Consider the following 12493-nt stretch of genomic DNA (forward strand, 5'->3'; position numbering starts at 1 on the left):
CGAGCACAGCGGAGGCTCAGCACCGGCGGGCACGGATCTGCTCCCTCTCACTTGTCACTTTGCCAGCCTGGGAATGTTCAGGCTGAGATTTTACTGCTGCTGCTGCCTCCGGCTGGAGCCGTGTGTGGGAGGCAGCGGGGGGGATGGGGAGGAAGCTGGGAGGGAGGGAAGAGCAGCGCAGCGGGGCTTAGGCAGGGCGGCAGCCTGCGGCGAGCAGGGACTGCTCGGGAAGGGGGCTGGAGGAATGGGATTGAAGATACCCCTGGCTCTGGGAGCTGGGTGGGGAGGGGAGAGCAGGATGCTGCCCCAGGGAAAGTGGGAGCAGCATCCGGGGCTGGGGTGTAAATGGGAGTGAAAGGGGAAGAGGCCGGGAGGAGAAGGAAATCCCAGTCACATCCCCTGGCCCGGAGTGGGAGAGCCTGGGAGCAGCGGGGACCACGGGCTGGGAGGGGGCACTGCCATAGGAGCCAGAAAGCCCCAAATAAGAGAGGAGAGAGGATGCTGAGGATATCCCGGGAAAATCCCCAGCCCAAGCACTGCCCACAGCCCTGCCCGGTGCCTCAGAGTGCCGAGGTCTCGTCCTCGGGGCACTGAGCTGCCCTCTCCATCCCCCGGGGCTCTGACAGCACTGCTCTGGCACGAATAAACTTTCCCAGTTTGTTGTGGCGCTGCTGTGACTCGTGTTTCCAGCTGCAGAGCAAGGAAAACAATTTTTCAGGAATCCATCGGGCGGTTGTGCAAATAAATGTTTGCGAGGCCTTTGGCTGCCATAGTGACGAGCTCCATGGCAACCCCGCAAGGAAATGAATAATTCTGTGCTCGAAGTGGAATAATTTCGTGCTGGAAGTGGAAGATAAAAAGGGACCTGATGGCTGAGGGTGCTGCAAAATAGCTGATGAGCAAAGCACCCGAGTGCCCCCCTGGTGTGGGTGCCTGTGGGAGCTCTCGGTAATGGGGCGGTGTTGGGATGCAGATGGATGCAGTGCAGGGCTGCCAGGAAAGCCTTTTGTCTGGTTGTTCCATGAATTCCATGTAGCCAGGTTTACTGAAGGCATCTCCAGGTCGTGCGGGGGCTGTACCTGCCTCTCCTGGCCCAGCCCCTGTCCTGTGCTCCGTGTCCACCACGCCCTGAGCCCCTTAAGGCGCTGCACCCCTGGGGTTGTCTCAAATGTGGCTTTGATTCCTTTCTCTCCAGTTCTAGCTACGCTGGAAGCGTTCCTGAAAATGAAAGCCAGCTCTTTTCTGAGCTTTGAAGTGTAGAGTAGAACTGAACAGAGAGAGGAAAAAAAAAAAAATCTGTCCTATGGGGGATGGGTTTTTAGAAAAACACCCTATTGAATCAACAGCATTTGTATTAAAACCAGCAAGTCCTTGGAGTATTTCCATAGGAATCAGCCCTCCCATTCCGGGCAGGCTCTCTGCAGCAGCCTCCAAGGCTGTGCACGAGTGGGGAGCAGTGGCAAGGGGGGGTTCTGGGTGTGCCCACCCCGGGCAGGGGGAGCAGGGCAGGGAAGGCTGCTCATTGTTGAGTCAGTGATTCACAGCTGTGACTCACAGCCCCATCCTATAGCCGTGGAAAGCAGCCAGGTCTGGCCATCAGCTGTGTGCCTTCTCCACTGTGAGAAGTTATTTTTGGATGTTTTTAGATTACAGCCCTTGGGTTTTTTTCTGTGCCTCTGAATTCTGGATGATTGCGCTGCAAGTAATTGAGACACTCGAATTTCCTGCTTAGAGAAGTGAGTTCAATACCTTTTTTTTTTTTTTTTTTTTTGCAGTGCTAAGGCATTTCTAAAATAGCTTTTCTCTGTGGCATCGTGAGGAACAGGCACACAGCTTTGGGGCTCTTTGTGCAAAATTCGGGAGCACTGGGCGCAATAAGGTTACAGAAAAGGACGTGGGGGGTGTCAGGTTGAATGTGGATCACTGGGGCACCCTTGCTGTGATGGAGGCTGACTGGTTTTACTGGTATGGTTGTAGCCAGCTGGACAAGGGGTTGCCCTCAATTCCCCTGTGGCAGATCCACAGCTGGAGCACTGTGCCCGATTTTGGGCTCCTCACTGCAACAGAAGCAGGGCCACATGGGAGCCGCCAAAATGATCCAAGCGCTGGAGCCCAAGGCAGGGTGGGAGAGGCTGAGAGAGCTCCTTTGCTGTGGAAGTGTGAGACCAAGGAGCACTGGATGAGCTTTAAGGACCCTTCCAGCCCAAGCCATTGTAGGATTCTACGATTCAGGCCCCTCTCCAGTCTGATTTTGTGATCCCACAGAGCATTTAGGGGATGTTGGGCTTTGGGTGTCCCGCAGACAGTGGGGCACAGCCATAATGCAGGGGCTGGTGAGGCTCAGCACAGCAGTTCGTGTGTTCATGCCCTCACTAAGACCACAAGGAAGGAAAAGGGTCTGAAGTGCTGCCCATCCTGAGCTGGCTGGTGGTGCACAGTCCCCCTTTCCCTGGGACACACAGCTCTAAACCAAGAGCTCAAAGCAACCTGAGCAAGACCCACGTTTCTCTGCCGTGCACTGGGAAGGTTGGGCTCTGCTGCTCAGACCCTTCCCGGGCTGCCGGGACTACCCAGACCCTTCGTCCCTCGCTTCCCAACCCATTCCTGGCCAAGTCTGGTGCCCAGTGGTGCCAGCTCTCCTGTCTGTGCCTTCATGCAGCCTTGGGGCCAAGGGCTGTTGGGATGGGGGGGCGAGGATCACCTGGGGAGGGAGCTTAGTGGGGTCAGGAGTCCTGGTGCAGGTGAATTTCCTGAGCACAGGGTGAGCCTTTCCTTCGTGCATTCCCACTGTGGTAGGGCACGGAGGCTTTGGCCGGAGGCAGGAGGAGCTTCTGTCCAGGGATGGCTGAAGGAGGGGTGGGAGAGGAGGAGAGAATCTTTTGGGAGGTGGAAAATGTGATGCTGGCACTGCCACACCAAAGAGGGACTTGAACCTGAGCCTCTGGTTTCAAAACAGAGTTCAAACCACCGGGATATTACAGTTTAAAAATCCACCCCTAATGTATTTTTTATGCTTTCTCTTCCCCCATCTCTGGGTACCACCACGTTAGGGCAGCTCCCAGGGCCAGGATCAGCAGCTGGGAGGCTCAGGGATGTTTCTGAGCAGCTTTCCTGAAGCCCTGAAAAACCTGGACATCTCATCTTCCAACTGGGGGGGTGGGCAGGAGCTGCTGGGGTTAACGGGTGGCTGAACGGGCTGTGGTTTGCCATGGAGTTTAGGTTCCTAAGTCCTTTATTGGATCTAGCCCGGGGCTCTATTCCCAGCCCTGTTTGTGACATTAACAGGTCACTGCAGCCCCAGGGTTGTCCCCACCTTGTCCTCGCTGCCCGCACGGCACCGAGCGCGGGGCTGGGGACCCGTGGCTGAGGAGTCTCAGCACAGCCATCACGCAGGAATCAGTTTGGGAGGCGAGCACGCCTCACTTCTGGCCTTTTTGAAACTGTGCTGCCACCCACGGTGCGCAGGAGGGCTATAAATAGTGGCCAGGATGCCCTGGGGTGCGGCAGACAGCAGGTATTTCAGGATGCAGGGTCGTGCCGGGGCAGCTTCTGCTTCATTAGTGTTTATTTGCATCCTCTAAAGATTAACTGGTGTGAGAGCAGTGCCCTGTGCCCGGCTGGGGATGGATCAGGCATGGGATATAGAAGGGGAGGACGGTCCTGTGGTCCTGGCACAGGTCCTGCACATCTTTGGACAAGTTGTTTAAGACCAGATTTTCTGCAGAGCACCTGGGAGTGTCCCTACAGCATCCTCAGGGTCAGGTGTTGTGTTTCAAAGGGGGTTTGAACATACATTCAGAATTCCAGAATGGTTTGGATTGGGAAGGACCTCACAAACCATCCCATTCCATCCCCTGCCCTGGGCAGGGACATCTTCCACTGTCCCAGGCTGCTCCATGCCCCATCCAGCCTGGCCTTGGGCACTGCCAGGGATCCAGGGGCAGCCCCAGCTGCTCTGGGCACCCTGTGCCAGGGCCTCCCAGGAAGGATTTCACAGGGGTGGTGAAAGCTCCTGTGCATTCAAGGCTTCTCTCCTTGCAGAGCTTTGGTGCAGCTGGGGCAGGACCTTCCCAGCTACGAGGTCACTGTGGCAGATCCGATCTTCAAGAACCCTTCTGTGGCTCCATCCCAGTTCTGAAATGTCCTGTTCTGTGTGTGAGGGTGCAGGTGGAGGGGGCACCTGGGCAGGGGGATGCTCGGCAGGGTGTGAGGAGCCCATCTGCTGCCCGGCACGTGGCACTGAGCTGGCACCGGCCGTGCCTGCGCTGGCATTTGCAGCGTGCGGGGTGCTGAGGGCTCAGGCACGGAGCTGCCAGCAGGACACCCCGGAGCTGGGGGTGTCGGCTGCTTGAGCGTGGCTGAGCGGGAATTCAGGGGCTGAGCAGGAATCTGGTGTCTGAACAGGATGCTGGGATCTCAGCACAGCTTCGGGGTCTGAGCAGGGCGTTGGGATCTGAACAGGAATTCAGGGTTTGAGCAGGGCATCGGGGGCTGAGCAGGGTGTCGAGGTCTGAGCAGGAATTCAGGGTTTGAGCAGGGCATCGGGGGCTGAGCAGGGTGTCGAGGTCTGAGCAGGAATTCAGGGTTTGAGCAGGGCATCGGGGGCTGAGCATGGTGTCGAAGTCTGAGCAGGAATTCGGGGTCTGAGCAGGGTCTGGAAGCTCCTGGGAATAAGGGCTGGGAGCACAGTGGTGGAGGAGGCCGCCTCCTGCCTTGCAGCCTGGTGCTTTGAGCACTTCCCTGGGAAATGGGGTAAAGTCTCTTCACGGGAAGGGCTTTCCAACTCCCCCATCCTCCCCTATCTCACTTCAGGAGAGCTCCCAGCTGCAAGAGCAGGGCAGCCCTCATCCCAAGGGAGCCAGCACACAGCCAAGGGGTGAATCCCGGCATCCCAGTGGATGGAAAGGGCTGTGGGTGGTCAGGGCACTGAGCTGGGAGAGGAGAGAGCGGTGATCTGAGTGGTGCGGTCATTTAGGGACAGAGCAGAGGGGACCCCAGGAAGCCGGTGAGATGTTTAGGAAGTGGAGAGGCTCTGGAGGGGCTCTGGGAGCACAGCCCTGAGCAGTGAGCGGTGGCTGAGCACAGCTGACACCTGGCAGACATGAAAGCGGGGCTTGTTAGCCTGCACAGAGTGCTGATTGTAGCCTCGGCCACAAAACCTCCTCAGCCAAAGTCTGTCTGCATCCCCCGAGTTCTCCCAGGCGGATCTGTGGTGCTCAGCACCCCCGACAGCCAAGGGAAACCAAGGCAGATGCCCAGATGCTCCCTGCTCTCCTCGCCTTGGTGCTCCAGCCTCCCCAGGACTGAGCTGGGGCTCTGTTCAGAGCCAGTTCTGGGGTGCTGGGCAGCTGCTCCGTGATGATCCTAAATCCCAGCACGCCGTGGGGTTTTCTCACCCTCCATCACATGAACGAAGCTGCAGAATGGAGTTGTGGCCTGAAATAGCTTGAAAGGTGCATCCACTCACAGCCTGCAAGAGGACAGAGGAGCTGCTCATAGAAGGGTGCAGATGCGCCTCTGGGGCTTTAGTGATAACTTTTCCTGGTCTTAAAATCAAGAGTTGTACATGGTTAGAAGGGGAAAAGGGATTTTACCTTGGGATTTATTTTAAGGATCCTTAGGTGCACACGTCCAGGTCATATGCATCGAGATGCACCCACCGAGTGTGTCCCCAAAGATCTGGTATCACATTATAGGTGTTACTAATTAGCAGATCTATCAAAGATTCCCCAATGAGAGGCTCAAGTGAGCCCCCCTCCCCAAGGAGCCTTCCCCTGGATGGTTCTATCTCAGGTTACAGAATGTGTTCTGGAGAGGACCTTGGGCTCTGGGGCACACTGATCCCCAGCTACAAAGCTTCTGAGATGTTTAATCTCTCATCTTGACAAACAAGGCCAAGAATGGAGGCAAAAAGCACTGGGAATACAGGAGTTGTAAAAAGGTATAACAGGTGTATAAAAGAAAAGGCAAAAATCTTCATGGCATCATTAGGACAGCAGTTTTTATGACATTACATTATAATTTTGGGAAGGGATTGCATTATATCCCATGGCAGGGGGTTGGAATGGATGATTTTCAAGTTCTCTTCTGGGCCAGAGCATTCTGTGATTCTCTGATTCTGTACTGGTGGGGTTATGAGGTGATGAGGTGCTGGCTGTAGCCTCTGAAGGCAGCAGGAGTCGGGAAGGTGTTGCTGGAAGCACCACTGAGTCCCCAAGTGCTTTTGGTGGTTATTCTTCAAGAGCCTGGTGAGGGGTGGACACTTCTGGAAGGGTCTGGGCTCCTGAGTGCTGTTTAATAGAAGGATTTAAAGCATGCACTGCACCAGCCCACTCCTGACTGAACTGTAGTAACTTGCTGTTTGTTTTCTTTTCCCACAGCTCCCAGAATGGAGAGGAAGCTGGAGCCTGGCCGAACAACCAGTTTGACACGGAGATGCTCCAAGCCATGATCCTGGCTTCAGCCAACGGTTGGTCTCCATCACTTGTGGGAAACCCCTGACTCTTGCTCTGGTGGGGCCACCTCGGGTTCATGCTGGTAGATAAGATGCTGTGGGACTGATTTATCTGGGTTAGCTGGGCTGCTTTCAAAAGTTCTTCAACAGTTGCCACAGCTGGTGGGAAAGCACTGATGTCCCTGCAGGGAGGATCCAGGCAGAGGAGATACTTGGTTCCTGTAGACAGGGACACCTCTTCCACCCAAACTCTGTTTCCTTTGTACTGAAACATCATCTGGCTGTGCTGTGGTTGTGGTACACGACAGAGCCAGCATTGAGATGATGTTTCATAAACTGCTTGATTCCAGAGAGTCACGGTAACTTAAACTTGCTGCAAGGCGAGGAGGTTTGTGTGTGGCTGGAGGCTGGAGCAGGGAAACAGCGAATGCCCGGCTCAGTATTCCCAACAAACCGTGTGTGCAGAGGAGCTCTCCGAGTCCCTCTGCCGAGCCACGGACTCCTCAAGGTTTCCCCCACTGGTTGCTGCTGCCTCTTTGCAGTTGTATTCACAGGGGGGTGCTTTGGGGTCATTTTGGGGTGGTTTGTTCTGGTTTATGGCTGTGCAGAAGCCTTGGGCAGGGAGAGATGCTCCCACGCACCCCCAGCCTCCGTGGCTTTGCATGAAACAAGGACAATCACCACTCTGTGCAGCGCTGTGGATAAAGAACCTGGTTTTCATACAGCCTTTATTTATAAATACCTCCAAGTCTTTCCCCCCTTGATTTAAAAATAGAAGCACAGCCATAAAACCCTGCGCAAAATGCTTAGGATGTTTCCTTTGAGCTGTCGGGAGGGAAGGAATCCGAGGGAGGAGGAATGGCTTTGGTGCTGCTTTCTTGGAAAGCTGCTGCAGCTGAACTTCGCTGCTCCTCAGACACCAGGCAGCCTGGAGACAGCTGCCGTGGCTGGGGATGGGGACGAAGGTCTGGGGCAAGGGAGTTGTTTACACTCAAGAGAAAGAAACAACGTGAAAATGTGTCTTTGCTCTGAAAAACGACCGTGGAAAAATAGCCCTTGGGTTTGCACGTGGTTATCATCACCCAGTGTCTCCAGATCCGGTTTCCTTGCTGGTAAATAAAGCTGTTTTTCTGGCTGCTGCTCCAGCCATCCTCGGGATCAGAGCTAAGCGGGTCCCTTCCAGGTTAAGCACCGACTTCCACGGAGCCCCGGGCCCTAGTGCAGCAAACCTCCCCCAGTCCACGAGTCCCACACAGTCCTCACCTCTCCCAGGGCTCCAGTCTGCCCAGGGGGGTCAATGGAAATCAAACCCCTCCTCCAAGTAATGGCTTTCCCTTATCCATTCTTATCAGGCCCGTTCTGTGCTGGGTGTGTGCATGGGGACACAGCACACATTTTTTCCTCCAGCACAGTGTTTTCATGTCACCTCTGCTCTCTGTCCCCCCTTTCTGCTCTCTCTTTATCCAGTAGTGTTGATTGCAGCAGGCTTTGATTAGGGGCAGCGCTAATTGCCCATTAAGCTTTGTGCTACCCATCCCTGGGTGTGATTTCCTGGTCATTTAAAGAATCCTTATCTTTTACCGTCACCCACTGAGCTCTGTTTGAGCTTCGGGGTGACAGGTGGGACACAGTGACACAGGTGATGCCCTGGATGCATCCCAACCCTGGGCCAGGGGTTATCCTTGGCTTCAGCAAGAGGCAGCGCCGACCCTGCCAGGCCAAGCCTGCACAATCCAGTCTTTGGAGGATTAAATCCCTTTCCCAATGGTTAAATCACCACCACAACTCAAGACTACCTGGGGACCTGATTTTTCCCTCAGGGCTGTAACCTTGCTGTAGAGCTTCTGTCTCCCTTCCCAGCCATCCTTCCACAGGGTCTTCCTCCCTTGCAACTGGGAACAATATGAAAAGCCAGTGTCTTGAGCCATCTGAATGGGCAGACGCAGCTGCGAGGACGGCCCAAGGGGCGCAGATGCTCCAGGACAGCAGACACTCAAGAGCAGACATCCTGTCCTTAAAATACTCTGGCTGCCAGCGGGAATTTATAGAGGTGCCATGGGATGGCAGGAGAGCAGACGGAAAGGCAGCCCAGGGAGGTCCTTGTCCCCCCAGGCAGGGGCAGACACCCTATATTGGGTCTCCTGAAAGCCCCACCAGCAGCTGCAGCAACACCTGCTCTGGGGCTGCCCCCGGCCTCGCCTCTGCCCACGGGGGTGATGGAGCCACTTGCTGGTTATTTTTGCCGAAGCCCAAATTCTTGTTTTCCTCCTCAGGACCGTTTGGGATGATGACAGGCTGCTGGTAGAGGCCGAGCATGACCTTTGCAGCAACAAGAGCTGAAGTGCTTTGCTTGGCAAGAGCACCTCGGTGCCCATTTATAGCCCTCTATTGTTCCTGTTCCCTCTTCTTTTCAGCCTTAATGTCAGTGTTACCTAGAAACAGCCGGTCACCCTCACCCGGGACCGACTGGCAGGCTGGGAACTTCACCAGTGCCTTTTTCTCCCTGGTGAAAGCTGTGCTGAGACTGCAAATTAATTAATGGGGACTTGGGTGGTGCTGGCAGCCCCAGAGCCCTGGTGTGTCTGGGGCGGCCCCAGAGGGATCACAGGGCAGCAATAGCCAGGGAGGAGGAGGTGGACTTGGAAAGTCCACCCAGCCTCTCACTGGGCTGACCCCAGCTGGGACAGTGCAGATAAAACAATCCTCCCCATGGCTGGAGGCTGTTGTTCACCTGTGGGATGGTCCCTGCACATCTCCAGTCATCCCATCCCATCCCATCCCATCCCATCCCATCCCATCCCATCCCATCCCATCCCACGGGGATCATTTGTGACACCTCCATGGTGTGGGCTTGAGTTGGTTGCCATTGAAATAAGCTGCTGCTGAGGTGAGCAAGGATTAGCAATAAATGTCACTAATAACAGACACACATCTCCCCAGCCTGAGGACCTCCAAGCCCTGCTAGGTCTGGAACCCATTTCATGGGGACTCTGGAAGAATTCTCCTGTGGTGAATGCTTCCAGAGCGGGAAGTGAAAGGCATTTCCCCACGCTGGGTCACTGTGTTTGCTCACCACGGCCCCCGCCCCGCTGCACAGTATCGTGCCTGTTTTCAGCCTCGCTGTGTTTTCCTCTTCGCCTGCCCCACCAGAGCAGCTGCAACTTTTCAAACTGCAGTTGCTTCATCCTTCCGACCCCTGCAAAGGGAACGTGTACACAGCCATGTTTCAGCGGGATGGTGGGATGTGGTCCAGCTCTTTGTCCAGCTTTCTGGCTGGCTTAGCCACCTCCATCTGCATAGGGAAAAGCAAAGGCAGCACGGAGGCGTGCACAGAGCCGGTTTGGAGTGAGGAGAAACACGAGGGGGCCCAGCCCTCCATCTCTGCTCATTGGTTTTCTTTGTTCCCACAATCTCGCTGCCTGCGAAGGGAGGGAGCAGCACCCCTGGGCGCTGCCTCGGGCCCTTTGGGTGCCCTTGCTGGGTGTCTCCGGCCTCCAGGAGAGCCTGGCCCCAGCGTGAGGCAGTTAAAGGCTGAGATGGGAGCCACGGGATCTCACACAAAAGCTGAGCTTCAGCAAACCATTTCTGAGCAGGGCTGTGCAAGGATCCCACCCTGAGCCGTGCACGGGCAGCTGCACTGGAGCAGATCCTGCAGCAGCTCATGGCAACAGCATCCCTTGAGCCCTGCCATCCCCCCGTGCTCATTCCTCCCCCTGCCTCCACACATCCCCCCATCTCCATCTGGCCTCCACCATCCAGCAGAGCCCCGGCATCCCGGGGGGGCCCCGTGCCCCTCCCCACTCCCGTGCTTGCTCGCTCCGTGCTGGAGCTTTGCATAGCGACAGGAATGAATTTGCCTTCCCCTCCCCCTGCTCCCAGATCTGGACCATCAGACACGCTCTGGCATCGATTTCCTTCGTGCTCGGCTTCCTAGAGCCATTTTGCGGTATTGCAGGGGAGGGGTTTTCTTTTTCATCTCCCGTGTCGCGCTCCCTGAATAAACCTGGCTGGAGAAAAATACCGCGGGCAGGGTTTTAAATGCGGCGGAAAAATAAATAAATATTGGATTTCCTTTAATGCATCACTGATGGTCTGACTGCACAATATGTTTGTAATGGGCAGTTTCGGGGGGAGGGGGGCTCCGTGCCAGGCTCCCCAGCACAGCCCTGTGGGCAGCTGAAGGGTGATGTTGGTTTGGGTTTGACACCCTGTGGGGCTGCTGGGGCTTGAGGTGGGGTCTCCAGCTGGCTTTAACCTCCTGCCTTTCTCTTTCCCCCCTTGCCCGGCGCTCCCCACAGAAGCTGCTGACGGTAACTCGACCCTGGGCGGCGGCAATGGCACGATGGGGCTGAGCGCCCGCTACGGCCCCCAGTTCACCCTGCAGCACGTCCCCGACTACCGGCAGAACGTCTACATCCCGGGCAGCAATGCCACCCTCACCAACGCCGCCGGCAAGCGCGATGCCAAGAACGCCGCCCCCGCCGGAGGCAACAAGAAGAAATCCGGGAAGAAGGAGAAGAAGTAGTGAAGAAGAAGAAGAAGGAGACCTTAGAGCTACAGGGCAGCCGGCTCCAGCACTCCCCCAAAACCACAGCCCAGGCCGGAGGACGAATGTGAATTTTTTTGTGATGCAAAAGTAGGAAATGCTGCGAATGTATCTCGTCATCATCAGAGCTGAGAGCAGGGGCTCGCTGCTCTCAGGTCTCATGATGAAAACCAATCCGGAACCTAAACCGAACGCAAACAAGTGCCCTGTGAATAATGTTTTATACAATCCCTCGGGTGTTAGAATATGCAAGGGCGGAAGGCCTTTTGCCATGTCTTTGGATCCGATTTGCTCCCAGGTAGTCCGAGAAAGGCACAAGGCTTGTGCTTGGCTTTGCCCAGTGTAAATAATTTTAATGTGGATCTTTTAATTTATAGCCCTTCAGCTGGTTTTTGGAAAGGAAAAGGAAGTTCCTAGCTTAGAGCCCATGCTCCAGTTCTTCGCTCTTAAATTTTCCATTCGTAAAATTCACCCCCAGTCGATAGCGATGGATTTTGGAATTTGGAAGTTGGTAGGGAGTGCTTCAGTTCCTGCTTACCTGGAAAAAAAAAAAAAAAGTGTTTATATTGCATGAGTCAAAGGGAATATGGCAAAGCTGCATCTGAAACACTTTTGGTTTTGTTTTTGCTTTTTTTTTTTTTTTTTCCTAAAGCGTAACCACTAATGGCCTGAAATATGATAAGGAAAAAGCCCTCCTGCTGTGTGAGAGGCAGGGAGTTCCATGAGGAGCATGCCGAGGTGTGCGGCAGCTGCCCCGGCGGTTCTAGGGGTCTCCGAAGAGCAGACACATCTCAAACCTTCTTTGCAGTAAATATTTATAATGTACAGTCAATGTTCTTATGGAATTAAGGCTAAGAGAGCCTCGCTCCCCCGGCGGCCAAGCCTGGCCAGGTCCCCACGCAGGGGACCCGGGGACGACGCTTCACTGTCTGCACACGGTGTCTGCATGCACGTCCCTCACCTCACACCTGCACTAGCGCAGTAGCTCCACGGACCCGGAGAAGTCCTCGCATGCCCACGTGGTGTGACCGCACCTCGCGCCGGGGCTGCCCTGGGGAAGGGGTGGGAGGGGGTGGGATGGCTCAGGCGGGGTGGGGAAACTCATTGCTTCTTGTTCGGGCCCCAAAGGTTGTTTGGGGTGCTCAGGCGGTTCTACAGGCGGTTTTTTGGGGTCTCGCCCAAAGGGGTGGGATCTGCGGAGCTGCCGGTGCATGGCTTTGGTGCAGAGTTGGTGGCTGAGTAAGTGATGGTTGTTCTGGTGGTGTTTGGGGACCAGATCCAGACAAGGGACCCAAGAGCAGGGGGTGAAGCTGCAAAATGGGGGGCAGTAATTAGGGGAGTGCCACATGGGACCATGCAGGGCCAGGCCGGAGGAGGTGATGCTCCCGCTGGCTTTGGCGTTTGTACCCTGTGGAGGGAATTGAAGGATGAGGATTAGAGTTTCTCCATGTGCCCATCACCGAAGCACCAGGCCAGCTTCCCATTGCAAAGCA

General features: G+C 55.5%; 1 protein-coding gene across 10 annotated transcripts in view; it reads left to right on the forward strand.

Moving 5' to 3' along the window:
* LOC309578480 (protocadherin gamma-C5-like) overlaps positions 1–12046 on the forward strand; it is a gene marked incomplete at its 5' end in the record, with an annotated part of 214695 nt that extends 202649 nt beyond the window's left edge. For 9 of the 10 annotated variants that reach the window (XM_082291158.1, XM_082291161.1, XM_082291162.1 and 6 more), the window contains 2 exons: positions 6381–6469; positions 10753–12046. In XM_082291158.1, the coding sequence (XP_082147284.1) occupies positions 6381–6469; positions 10753–10979 (316 nt within the window). In that variant the 3' untranslated portion in view covers positions 10980–12046. The remainder of the gene's footprint in view (positions 1–6380; positions 6470–10752) is intronic. The other variant, XM_082291156.1, reaches the window with a different exon arrangement.
* Positions 12047–12493: the final 447 nt, after the last annotated feature.

The sequence above is a fragment of the Coloeus monedula genome, assembly GCF_965178545.1.
Source record: "Coloeus monedula genome assembly, chromosome: 15".
Lineage (NCBI taxonomy): Eukaryota > Metazoa > Chordata > Aves > Passeriformes > Corvidae > Coloeus > Coloeus monedula.